This window comes from Anas acuta, chromosome 11, assembly GCF_963932015.1.
Source record: "Anas acuta chromosome 11, bAnaAcu1.1, whole genome shotgun sequence".
NCBI lineage: Eukaryota > Metazoa > Chordata > Aves > Anseriformes > Anatidae > Anas > Anas acuta.
The window spans coordinates 11,553,790-11,567,259 of NC_088989.1; the positions used below are offsets into that span (position 1 = coordinate 11,553,790).

The following is a 13,470-nucleotide window of genomic DNA, read 5'->3' on the forward strand; positions in this document are numbered from 1 at the left end:
TTGCCAGCCTAAAATACACGCTTGCTTTTTGATTCGGTCTAATAGACATAGCTGTGAAATTGAACAATTTGGGGGAAGAACAGCAAAGCACAGATAATGGTAATACTGATAAAAGTTCCTCCCAGTATCACTTCTCTGAATAGCTTTGAAGCAGCTATAAAAAGCATTTAGTGCAATTGCAAAGCCCCTTTTACTGGTGCTCTGAACGTCGTTGGAGAACGTACCCCAGGTAGGGAGGCTGGAGAAGATCAAATGAGAAATGACAAACCTTTGCCTGTAAAGCTGCCAATACCTCTGGAGAGCTGAGCCAGCCGTGCCTATCCAAGGGAGCGTACGACGAAGACATGGGCTGTGCTGGGTTTAAGTTCATGCTGTTTTTAAAGAGCACTGGTGTTGCCCATCTCTGCTGGCAACGCTGACCTGGCTGATCGATGCGGCCACAAATTTTGTCTCATTTTCTTGTCTAAGATGCATCTTCTCCTTTCATACTGCCTCTTTTTTGCTGCTCAGTGGGAGACCGATATGCGATGTCAAAATAAATCCACACGGCACCATGAGCCTCACAGTAAGCGTGCACAGTGCCGTGCCAGCGTGGTTTCCTCCCCTCTGATGCAGGGCCGGGTAATTCATGAGGGTGTCTGCGCTGCCTTTGATGCCATGGGGCTGCTGCAGACACTGGATCCAGTTTCTAAGATTTGGGGGCTGGATGTGGCAGGGTCAAGAGATCTGAAAGGCTCTTAGTTACCCGCTTGTAGTAAGCCACCTGCATGCAGAGACAGCCAAATTACCAGCATAAAAGTGAAAAATGACAAGAGTATTCATTAAATGCCATGCCTGGGCTAGGATCTGAGTGTACTGAAGGGTTTTTATCTTGGCGAAGGGGTAGGAGGCAGCTCGGTAGTTCCTGCTGCATTTCCTGCGCAGTGGGGGCTGGGGGCTGCATTGATTCTGGGATAAAAAGGACTTTCAGAGCGCTGGGAGGACGTGGTCTGACAGAAGCCAAAAGCAAGTGGTTTGGTTCAAGCCTGCTGGCTTTGCCTTGCTGTGCTGGGGAACTGGAGCAGCCGGCCCGTCACCTGCCCTTGTCCCTGTTTGGGGTAACCGCTGTATGGGAGCGGGTGATGGAGGGGAAAAGAGGCCAAAAAGGGCAAGCAGATGCTCAGAGGGGGGCGGTGGTGGTCTGGTAGGAGCTACAAAGGCTAGCACTGGTTATACCAGGTACTCAGGGCTGGTTGTTTGGCTCTCAGGAGGGTTTGGTGGCCTTTGGCATGCCACCTTCCTCTAGCTGTCAAAAAGCCATCAAGCTCATGACAGGAAAAAAAAAAATACCATCAGTGCTTGTTTCAGGAGATTCAATCTTCAACAAAAGAACATTCACTACTTGCAGGGAAAAGGAAAAAAAAAGTCTGGAATATTTTTAGTGAGTCTTTATTTAGGGGATAAGATCTAGATCTAGAATCCTGACCGCCTCCAGACCGACATGCTGTTGTCTCAGCCACATGCTGCATGGGCACCTGGGGCCCACCATGGCTCGTGGACCATGGGGAGGTCGGTGAGAAGCCACCAGCATGTCTTTGCCCTGTGTGTGGCTTGCACGTGGAGAGAGACCTGCAAACCAACGCTCCTCCTGACATCTTCACAGCTCAGAAAGCACCAAAAGTGGCCAGCATGAAGGCACTTGGTGAGGCCATGGCAGCACTGCTGCTGCCTCGCTCAGGGCTTTGAGATGTTTGATGTCGGTGTTGCCTGCCCTCCTAGAGTAGTGTGATGAGAAAATTGTTCCGAAACCGAAGAAAAAGGCACCTAGGTGCTGCTGTGGAGGGAAGCTTGATGCCCAACGAGCCTGATACCCTATGGAAAGGGGCTGATTTCTTTTGGGGTTCCTTCAGCTTGGAGTTACGAGGTGTTTGCAGCCCTGTGTTGCTTGGGTTTTGGGTAGGTCTCTCAGACACGAGGCCGTGACTAGACTGGGAGCTGTGTAGCCCCTCAGCGGTGGCTGCTCAGGGGCTGGAGGCCTGTGGGATGTGAGTTGGAGAAACGAAGTTGCTCTGGGGGAGAAATCTTCCCTCATGAAGCGATGCAGATACACGCACAGCAGATACACGCACCGTGCGCGGCTCTGTGACCCGCAGGTGAGGCAAGGTGCGAAGCGAGACACCACCCTGCGTGCTTTTCCACCACAGGGCGCAAAGGGCCCGAGGTCTGATCCCATCCCCGTGGGGATCCCACTGCGGGCTCCCCGCTCCCTCAGCGCCTGAGGGGCACCCGCGGCCCTCCCCGGCTCCCACCCCCCACCGCCGCCACACGGAGGCGCGGGGGGCCGGGGGCCTGCAGCCGGCTCGGGGAGGGAGCGGGGCACCGAGCAGCGGCTCCACGGCCCCCCCTCAGCCCCGTGGAGTTTTTTGGGGTGTGTGTGGGGGGGGGCAGCTCCGGACGCCCCCTCCCCGTCTCTCCGCCCCCGTAGCGGCGAGAGGAGGAGGAGGAGGAGGCGGTGCCGGGCCGGGCGCGGCGGCGGCGAGGGGCAGAGCCCGGCGGGGCGGCCCCGCTCCCCGTGAAGAGGCGGCGCGGCAGGGCAGCGGCCGCCGCCATGCAGCCGCTGCACCGGGCCCCGGCGCTGCTGCTGCTGCTGCTGCTGGCCGCCGGTGAGTGAGGGCTGGAGGGGAAGGGGGGGGAGCCGCCATCCCAGCGGGAGGGTGGGGGCAGCCACCGGGACCCCCCCCCTCCACATACACACACACTTCCATCCCTCCGGTGCCGTGCCCTAAACACCGGGGGTGATCCATCCCCGCCCCGGGGTGGTGGCTGGTTGCCCCCCGCTTGTGGGGTGCCCGTGGGTTTTGCTCGCCACAGGGTCTCCAGCATCGGTGATGGGGTCCCCGGTGAGGACCCTGCACGCTGTGGCCGGTGCCGAGTGCTCTCATGATGCCGTGAGGTGAGCTGCCCGCCTCAGAGGACCTTGCCCACACCAGGGCTGCCCCCCCCCAAAGCTCTCCCTTGTGTTTCTGGCTTCTTCTGGCGGCGTGGGGATTTTACCAAGTACCGCAAAACTGCCACAAAGGACGGGGGGCACCACAAATTGCTCCCCGTTCCCCCCCCCCCCCTTCCAAGAGCCTCCCCTTGAAATTTGGAGGGGAGGGAGGGTGCTGGGGAGAGGCAATTGAGCTCAGGGATAATCGTACCAGGAATAGTTGCGAGGGCTTTGCGCCTGTTTTTAAATCATCTGGGGAAATTTCCCAACAAAGGGCTCCCCTCCCCAAGACTCATGAGGCTGCGGTTGCGCTCGCCCTCCCCACCGCCGGCTCTTTTGTACCAAAATCTGGTCAGAGCGGAGCTGGGAAACAGGAGTTCGGAGCGGGGACATCTGAAGTGTGGGGGAGTCTTTGTCTTGAGTCATTCTGGCAGGGAGGGAAGGGCTGATTTCCCAACCAGTCGCTGTCTTCCAGCACGACCGAGCTGCGATACGGTGACATCCAGCCCCCTGGCATGTCTGTTATTGCCCCGATCTCCTGAAAATGTTGGTGGGGGAATGTGTCATCTGGGAGCGCTGGGGAGTCGCTCCGGCCCCGAGCTGTACGCAAAGCGCCTTGCCCCTGTGGTCTGGGGCTCCCTAAAGAGAGGGGATAAAGGCTTTTAGGTTGGCAAACAATAGTGAGCTTAAAGAGCAAAATGGATCGAAAAACCTGTTGGGGTTCTGTGCCAATGCTCTGTGGCACAGAAGCCCCAAGCTTTTGCTGGGCTGAGCTGGGAGCCAGCTCTGTGTTTCCCTTGAGGCAGGCAGTCCTCATTAGGGAAAACCTTGGGCACAGCTCACAGAAGTCCTTTAGCTGCATCTCGTCAGGAAACCTGTGCCCCCAAATTCTGCCAGACATCTGCCTCCTCCATGGAGCAGGGCAATGAGCATGGGTAGGACTAATCTATTCCTATCTATTCCTATCCCACCATTCTGCCATTTCAGGCTGGCCCCGTCCCCACACTTGAAAGCTGCATTTGCTCTGCGGGGAAGGGACAGGGACCTCGTGGTGGTTTTAAAATCTGGCACCCGAAAGGTCTACAGCTGATGCTGCTCTGCTGAGGGAGGGTGTCTCCTCTTCTGCACAGACTGCGGGAAACTTTCTAGCGTTGCTGTCCAGCTGGTGGTGATACGGAGGATTTGGGTCCTTGGATTTCCCTGTGATCCTCTCTGCTGTCCTAGCAGGGAGAGGCGGAGGGATGGGAGACGAGGGGCAGCTCAGTTCCTCACCCAGTGAAACTGGTAATCCTGGTGCGTTGTGGTGGCTGGACATGGATGGCCACGCATCCCTGGAGACCTGTTTTCCTACCTAGCTGGAAGGTCAGAATTAGAGACAAAGACTGCTGAGAATTTCTAAATTGAGCCCATTTTGGTTAGCAGCTTTGCTTGGTGGTTAAGGAGCTGTTCCAGTCTGGCATAATTCACTGCGCTGTGGCTTCGCTCCTCCAGTCCCACAAGACAGGCATGGTTAAAACCCGAGAGCTGCAGGGTCTGCATCCCTGGTGCCGAGGGAAAGGCGTGCTTGCAGCTGCCTCCTGGGGTCAGGAGCCTCTGCAGACCCTCGGGACAGGCTGAAGGTGCCCCACATCGGGGTTCCAGGAGTGGGCTGGGCAGCCCGTAGGTCTGCTGGCAGAGCACGGAAACATCTCTCCGGGCTCTTGGGTATCTGAGCCCCTTTGCTTTTGCAAGTAGGAAAATGATGTGGTTAAAAGCAGGGGAGAGGGCAGGGAAGCGGTCTTTTCCCTCTCATTGTCTCCCCAGGTGCTTGTCTGCATGTGGGCTATTTATTATTTTTTTCCCTCCTGCCTGCTTAGAAGATTCCTTGTTAGCAGTGTGTGAACAGCCGGAGCTGAGGGAGTATAAATCAGGATGGATGAAAATTCCCTGTAGTCAATTTTTCCTTGGCCTCTTCAGTGCCATAAGGAAATGTTCATTTAATTATAGGCATCAGGGGTAGAAATAACTACATTAAGCCCTCAAGGGGAAGCTGCAGGCGACAAGCTGCAGATCAGAGCACACAAAAGTTTTTTTTTTTTCCCCTTCTCTCAGCGTGGGAAGACGCTCCGGCATTTTGTGGGTAAATAAGTGAGCAGGAGACACAAAGGCAGCCGGGCCGCGGTGAGAGGGGCTGCGGGGAAGGTGCGTCGTGGCCCGCAGCTGGCAGTCGGGTGAACTTGCTTCCAGTCCTCGCCGGCTATTGAAACACGTAATCCCGAAAGAATGGAGAGAGGCTATTTGTCAGCCACGCAGCCCGGGCAGAGTCGCACAGAGGCAGAGCAAACACGTGCGCTGGTTTGTTCAGAGGGCCCGGGATGCTGGCGAGGAAGATGCGCCCTGCTGGCGCTCCGACCGGACCCCACTGAGCCCCGTTGTGCCTCCTAGGATCTGGTCGCGCCTTCTGTGCTCAGGGTTGTGCCCGGTGAGTCCTCAAGTTCTTTGGGCTGAGCTGGTGTCAACGGCTTCTGCTCCGCTGGGGTTGTTTCTGGAGGGATGTCCCTCCTGCCTGCTGCAGCAGCGCTTGCCCTGCCCGGGCAGGGAGGTTTGCAGGCGGAGCAGCCGCGCACCTTTACTTGGTGTGCTGGAAACAGGACCGGGGCGTGCAGCCCAGACAGAGCGAGCAGTGGGAGCAAAGGCCTGGCAAGGTGACTTTTTGGCAGGCACTTGAAATGTTTTGGGCAAAGGAACCCGTGGGCTGTGTTGTTTTGTTTTGCTTTGTTTGTTGTTTTTATTTTTTTTTTTCCCCAGATCAGTTGCTTTCATCCTGTGGTCTGTTAACCCCTGGGGGCTTGCGGGCTGCTTTGAGGGTGCTGAGGAAAGGTAACCGAGAGAGGTAAATTCACTTCTGCTGCGTGCAACTGCCTACCTGGCGCTGCGTCTCCCCCCGAGCTGCGACCCGCCGCGGTTGATAGCGAGGAGCGCGGAGGAGCAGACGCGGCAGCAGCAGAGGAGGGAGGTGTGAAGGCTACGAGACGATCCGGGGAGGGAGCGAAGGGAAACAGTCTGCGAGGCTGAAACCAGGCACGGTTGTGATGCCTGGCGCGAAGGGCTGATGGAAGGGGGGAGAGGGGCTCGCCTGAGCTGCTGTGGCCTGGTTCTGTGGGGTCTGCGGGGAGACTGGCTCTGCTCAGAGAGGGCTGAGGGTCCTGCAGCCCTGCAGGTCAGACCCCGGTGCATGTCTGCAGCTGGCTGCAAAAGCAGGTCGTGGTACCTGCACTGTGTGCTGGAGGTGTTCCCTGCTCAGTGTGAGCAACATTCATGTCCTGCTCCCCGTGTTTGAGCTCCCTGGTTGTGCTGTCTGTAAAGATCTCTGAAAGCTTCAAGATGCTGGCACAACTACTGGGTGCTTTAGGATCTCCTTCTGAAGGATCTCCTCACTGCAAGGGCCTCGTGAGCTGTGCCTTGTCACCTCCTCAGTTAGTGCAGGACCTCTACATGCTCCCTGCATTACTTTTCCCATTGCTTTCCAAAACGTACCAGGGCCGTGGGATGGGGGAAGGCTTCGAGGGACACCCGGTGAGGGACCTGCTTGCTGACAGTACGGGGAGGATGGCAGTCTGATCTTGTTTGCTGAAGTCCTAATTAGAGATGCTCTCGGATTAGGGACCTGGCTGGGTGTGTGAGGGGTCTGGTGCACTGGGAGAGGAGCAGCAGGGCTGGGAGAGGTGCAGTGCTCCAGGCATAACTCCGAATTAGCAGCAGAATGACTTGTCTGATAAATGGCTGTCCTGTCTGCACCCTGCTGAGAGCCCGACTCAGGTGAGAGTGAGGGAATCAGCTGGGCCAGCCCTCAGCTGAACAGCATCGGGCTTCTCCTCTTCCTCTGTCTGCAGCTGGGATTTTTTTTTTGTTATTTAAATCAGCGCCGTGTTTTGTTATGTTCTGTGAGCATTTGTGCCTTGGCAGCTCTGCCAGGGGCCTCTCTCCTCCCTGCCCTCGGGCCCTGCTCCCCAGCTTCTGCAGGCGGTGGTCTGGGGGAGGGCAGATCCCTGGCAGATGCTTCCCTCATCTGGTCATTGTGCTCCTGTCCCAACCGATTATCGGCAAGTGACCCATTGCTGACCCAGCGCTCCGAGGAAATAACGGTGTGGGATACCTCCGGGGTCTGGGCTGAGCCTGAAAGGAAGGTCAACGGCAGCGGGGCCAGATGGACACCGTTGGGGCTGCCCTGTCGGCCACACCGAGGTGCCCTGGCCCCCTCCCTGGTACCCGTGGTGTTGTGCAGGCTCTGCTAGCCGGTGGTGAGAGCCAAGGAAGTCAGAGCACGTGCTCCAGGCAAACGCTCTTCCCCCCAGCCAGGGCTGATCCTGCCTTCCTGGCAGTGTGTTACAGTCCCAGCGCTGGAGAAGGAGAGGTGAAACCAGCTGATACGGCTGGGAGATGCGCAACGAAAGGGCACACAACCCCTCTATAGGTCACGCCAGTATGATGACATCTTATAGGATGTTGGTGTTATTTCCTTGGAGAGAAAACTGAGGCTTGCTCGTTGTTAATTAAAAAGCAAGAAAATTTTAAAGGCCGTTTGACACAGTTGTAGCCAGATTCCATTTCACGTCCCCAAGTCCCTCCTCTCATTTCAGCTGGATCCAGAAATGACTGATTTCCTCTTTCCCTGCTAGTCCTGCTCAATAGGCCGGTTGGGAGCTTTCAAGCAGCTGCCCCATCCCGTGGAGAGGTGGCTTGCCTTGTGGCAACGGGACGAAGTGGTTCTTGGTTGGCTAAGGTAGAAAACGCTTTAGGGTTCTCCTAGAGTTGAGCAGAAACGTGAATCTCCTTTTATTCCCAGCAGTTTGGGAGATAGGCGGCAGATGTTCTTTCCTCGGATTTTTATTTTTTTTTCTGCTATTGAGCAAAACTCCTCCATCTGCCTTTTCGGGCTCTTATGTCGCATCCTCTGCTGAGCTGAGCAGAGCAAGCTCCACTGCTGTGAGCTGAAGCCATTTTCCAACGCGCCGGTGGGATCAGCGACCAGCAAACTCCCAAACGTGTGTGTCCACCAGGCTGGCGCTTTTTTGGTGGCTGTGGCAAGGTAACACCAGTGCTCCCTGTTGTTGGAACTGCCCCATTCCACTCCTCGTGGAGGTGAAGCCTCTTCAGCAAGGTCGGTGTTCCCTCCACGTGTCACGTTTGCGGGTGCTGCCAGCTGGAGAGCTCGAGAGTTCGCAGCCAGAGCGGGAGCTCCGGCGCTGTTCCTGCCACGCGCTCCCTGCCTTTGTTCCCTCTCCTCGTGCCGCTTACCTCTCCCACTTCCCCTGCGCTCTGTGAGCTGGGGCTGGTGTTGCCTCCCGTGCTCGCATCCCTGCTGTTTCCCCGAAGGCTGGCTGCCCTCTTTAGCATGCAGAGCCTCATCTCCTCCAGGTTACGCAGAGGTGCCGCAAAAATAGAAACGAGAGACAAACGCCCCATTGAAGCAGCTGGCGAGCCCTGGCTCCGTTCCCTGCTCCCTCCCATCTCCACTCGCAGGGTTTTATTCGCGTTTCTTTTTTTCCTACCATTTGATTTGCCTTCTAAAATACCAGACTGGAGACTGATGGCTACTGGAAGTCGCCTGATCCCTGTTCCCCATCCTAGGAGGAGGAAGACGGCGAGCTGCTGATTCCTTGGGTTGGGTTTCTCAGCTGTGCTCCCCGGCCTCCCAGCTCAGCTCGGGCTTTGATTCTTTCTTTGCCTCTGAGTTGACAGCTGCATTGAGCTCCTTTATCAGATGCTTGGAAGAGAGAGGGGGAAGTGACAAATCTGTGTTTGGCACCCCAAGCCTTTGGGTTGGTGCTGCTGCAGGTGCTGAAGGTTTGAAGGTCAGGGTGCTGTCTGCAGAAGGTGTCTTGTGACATTTGGGCTGGTGCTGGGGCAGCGAGTTCCCCCAGGCTGACCTCTGCACCCCGTGCCTGTGGGTCAGCCCCAGGCTGGTGTCCTGCCCCACATCCACTCCTGGAGAAACCCGCCTTGCTCGGGCTGTGTCTATTAATGCCTCCCTCTCAGGGATGAGGCGGTGTAGTTTTATCTTGGGCTGGGGAGAGCAGAGCATGCCAGTAAACAAGATAATGCAGCTTAAGGGGTTTTAACGGGGTAAACACTTCAGAGTTACATGAGGGTAAGCGAAGTCCCAGGACCTGAGCTTCCTGCAGGGCTGGGATTAGCTCCCTGGTCTGCCACAAGATGTCTGTTGTGGGGCTGTTGGGCCGGGCTGTGGCCAGGAGGCAGCACAGGCTGTGCGTGGCTCGGGGAGTAGAAGCGAGAAGCTTGAGCCATCCCTGGAGCTGGCGCAGGGCTGTGTGTGGAGGCTTTGCCCAACTGGCAGGGGGACCTGGGCTGTGCATAAGTAGGATCCAGGCGGTTTTACTCCAACTACGCCACATTTTCCACATCTCCTCGGACTTCTGCTGTAGTCTTTCCCCATCCTCCTGCTCCCCTTTTTCTGGATAACTTGGAAGATAACGTTCCCTTTGCACCCCTTGTTGCTCTGTCACGTTTCCTCAAGCTGTAAGCTCCTCAAGATGAGCGCTGTCCCCAGCTGGGCTGCTCAGGGCTCAGCAGTGCCCTGTTACAGCTGCAGACACTCCAGCTCTCCTGTGGCAGGCTGGGGAAGCCCAATTTGGGCAGCAGCACTTCAGAGCCTGGTAAGCACCACTCAGTCGGTGGCACAACGGCTGGCTGGGTCTCTCTGACCAGCCCACTCCTGCACAAGAGGTGTTCAAACTCTCATTCCCAGCTGTGGATTTCACTGCGTGTGGCTCCCAGGGAGCTGGCCTACCCCCAGGGATGCCTCGGTCAGCTCCGTGATGCTGCAGCAGCCTCCTCCTGCCCCCCTGGTGCTCTTTTGCCATTTGCTTTTTGCCGCTGCGCTGGCCTCAGCCGGTTCTTGCCTTGGATCAATAGAGCAAAACAATCGAGGCTGGGGAGTGCAGAAGCCTGACTCAAGTGTGTATGGGAAAGAGTAGCCAATGTTGGGTTTTGCTCGGTTCAGAGAAGAGCAGAGGTAGGCGGAGAAGGTCAGAGCACGCGCAAGGCTCAGGAATTGCATTTCTGGGCTTCCAGCCTTCCCAGGGCAGGGCTGGTAACCAGCCTGGCAAGCGAGCAGCAAGTCCCAAACATTTTTCTGTGCTAAGAAGCCAATGTTTTCAGTGAAAGCACGGGGGCCAGCCGTAACTCATCTTGGCACTTGCATTGATTTGAATTTGTCCTTCTGGACGTGGTGGTGGGAAGGAACCTTGGGAGGTCGCCCAGGCTGTGCCCTTGCCTGCAGGCAGATTCAGCTCTGCCTGAATCATTCCAGGCCATGTGTACCCAAATCTGCGTGTGGCATCCAGGTGATGTCTCAGCAGTGCTTTGTAAAATCTCTGTTTCTAATGCTTCAGGACTTTGCAAGCATTTTCACATGTGCATTCCAGTGATATCTCGGAGACAATTCCAACACAGGAGCTTCTCTTAAGATGTTTCTAACGGATGGTTTCCTATCTTATAGCGGAGAATGTTTGGTGCTATTTCCCAAGGTGGTGACTTAACCACTTTGCAGTGTCCCTTTTTGTAATTATTTCTGTTATTTCCATCCTTGGGATCACCTGGCTTTATCTGCAGTCTTTCTTTGTAGTGAGGACGTCTCCTAGCTTTGTTTCCTTGGCTAATTTCATTATCTTGCTATTAATTTTTTGAGCCAAGGTCACTTAGGAAAATGTTAAACACCACCAGGTCCAAGGACAGACCTTGAGGATTTCTACTAATAGCCTCCCTCCAGCACAAGCCCCCCGTCAGTTTTTCTGTAGCCAATGCCTTATGGTTGTCTGACAGTTTATCAACTAATTGCTGTCTTTTCTTGCTTCTCTTGTACTTCGGTGTGGGGCACATTATCTGATATTTTACTGAACTCCAGATGGAGTAGATCTGCTGCACTTCTCCAGTCTAGAAAATCAGTTATCAAAGCAAGATACCAAATTAGTCTTTATTTCAGCATATTCAATTAGTTCAGTTCAGTGACTAGTTCATTAAAAACTGAAAAAAAGACGAGTATAAGCTGAGAAAGCAGGAAAACTTGTCCTTTTTTTTTTTTCTTTTAATCTACAAATAAAAATCAGCTGTGAGAGGATGAGATCTTCTCATTTTAATGCACTGAAGAACAGAGGGCTAGGAAGCCCTCAGCTCACCCAAATTAGCTACTCTGCTTGCTTAAGAAAAATGCTTTAAATGCAAAGTGTGTTTTGGTAGATGCATTTTTTCTTGATGTCCTCGTGCTTATCGTGGTATTTATCGGTTGAATAAAGCCACGTTCCAGATGCTGTTTGCCTGCATTTTGATGGAAGTTCAATATGCATGTGAATGCACCTTGACACAAATCACAATTAAAGGCTCATCTAGGAATCAAGGAGTGTCAGTCAAACTTCCTAATATGCAAAATGGAAATACCAAGTATATAATTGTTCAAACAAAAGTGAAAAATGCCACCTGCATCCCTGCTCGGCGTTAGGTAGCATTTGCTGTTAGTTGGATTTAATTCTTACCTGTGGCAGTCAGCCTGTCCTCAGGAAAACAAAAGATGTGAATGCAAAATGAAGTTCAGATCAATGGCTTAAAAATAGATTTCCAGCCTTCGGATTTAAAACCTGATTAATATTGATGATTTAAATAATTTTGGTTTAAATCAATCCCCCTGTATATAATACAGCTGCGTGTCGGGAACACTGGGGTGAAGTCTTGGCTGGGTGACAGTGGAATAGAAAAACTCGCGTTGACTCTGCAGAGCCAGGGTTTTATGCTGTAAGTATGAGCCTTTCCACCTCCTCTCCAGGATGGGTGACTCACAAGGCACCTTGTCCTTTCGGGGGGGGCAAAAAGCCCCGAAAAGGCTGCCCCATCACTGCCCCATTGAAGGGAATGCCTGGGGCTGAGCGGCTGCTTGGCAGCAGCTCCTCGGGGATGTGAATGCTCCTCTGTCTGGCTGTGAATGTTTCCCCAGAGAGCCCGATTTTCCTCGTCAGCTGAGCGCAGCCCGTGTGAGGGGCAGGTTACCCCAAGGCAGGTTGCTTTGGCAGGAGCAGGTTGTCTGGAGACCGGCCTTCTGCTTGCCAGTCCTCTCTGATGTGGGTTTGTTGCCTCTGTACAGGGACTTTGTGCCTCTGTCTTGCCTCCTCGGAGGAATCGACCACTGATGGCCTCACTTCAACCTCCCTGCTGGAGTTTGCCATGATGTCCCATCTGGAGGCCGTGAATTCCCACGAGCAAACCAGCCCTGAGGCCACCGAGCCTGATCTCATCCCTGGCTCTCTGCATGCTGCCCCAGGATCAGGCTTTGCCAGCGAGGAGAACGAGGAGTCCAAGATCTTACAGCCCCCGCAGTACTTCTGGGAAGATGGGGGAGAGCTCAACGACTCCAGCTTGGACCTGGGACAAGCAACAGGTAGGCTATTTTTACCTTGTTCTTCCTCTCCTCTCCACCAGGGCTCTGGGGAGGCGAAGGGATGCAGGGATCTGTTTTCCTGCTTTGACACAACTCTTGCTAAGAGGGGTTGAGATTAAACGTCAGCTCTATTTTCTCACCTCAGTGCCTGATGTGTCCCCAGTGAACCCTGAGCAAGCACAGGCTTTAGAAATCAAGTTACAGCTGAGCCTTTATTCCTGAGCTGCTGTAAGGTTCCCTGAGCTGGGGGGGGGGGGGGGGGGAAAAGCATTGCATCCACCTAGTTTCCCATTTGCCTCACTCCCTTCTTTCTCTTTCACTCCTTCTCCCTTTTATTCTCTCATCTCTCTCCCTTCTTTCCGTTGCCACCAATTAATTACGATCTAAAGGTCTCAAGACCCTGACTCAGAGATCAAGGCCATCTGAGGGTTTGACTCGCAGCTGGATCCCCTGGGCCAAATCCTGGATTCCTCACCCTGTGACTTCAGTGGGGATTTGGCCCAGCAGAAGACAACGTTTTTTTTCCCTTGGGCAGCTCTGCCCCGTTGCTGTCCTGTCTGCTTGCTGGAGAGTCCAAGGCCATGCTGAGCTTTGTTAGTGTTTCTGCTTGCTTTCCTCCGCGGATGTTTTTGAGCCTTGGTCCCCTCAGTGGTCTCCCCTCTGAGTCCCTTGTTGGCTTTGAGGTGTTCTTGGCGAGGGATGGGAGGAAGGAGGAGGAGTCTCTGCAGGGTTTCCAGTAATTTAGGAGATTATTTTGCATGCTCCTGCTCTTAAGTGTCATGTGGGGCGTGTATTAAACGTTACCCAGTGGCCAGGCCTTCAGCTTTCTCCCTCCTCCCTTAGCCAGTGTCACTGCCTCCCTCCCAGGTCTGGAGTTAGAAGGCAGGAGTCTTGTTTTGGTCTCATCTTCACACCCACGTCTGACCTTAGGAAGAGCTGTGCTCCCCCAGGGCTGGGGTCTGCTGCAGTGCCCCGACTGGCAGCGCTGTGCCTCGGAGGACAAGGACGATCCCAACTGAGGTCTCTGAAGCCCTCTGCTCACTTCATTGCCCTTCAGCTCCTCCAGCCACACTCC

The 13,470-nt window shown here is 54.8% G+C and overlaps 1 protein-coding gene across 2 annotated transcripts in view; it reads left to right on the forward strand.

Moving 5' to 3' along the window:
- Positions 1-13,470, forward strand: part of PODXL2 (podocalyxin like 2) — a 32,035-nt gene that overhangs the window by 951 nt on the left and 17,614 nt on the right. The window contains exons 1-2 of one of the 2 annotated variants that reach the window (XM_068694373.1): positions 2,395-2,642; positions 12,102-12,395. In XM_068694373.1, the coding sequence (XP_068550474.1) occupies positions 2,588-2,642; positions 12,102-12,395 (349 nt within the window). In that variant the 5' untranslated portion in view covers positions 2,395-2,587. Of the gene's footprint in view, positions 1-2,394; positions 2,643-12,101; positions 12,396-13,470 lie in introns of those variants that run through there. The other variant, XM_068694374.1, reaches the window with a different exon arrangement.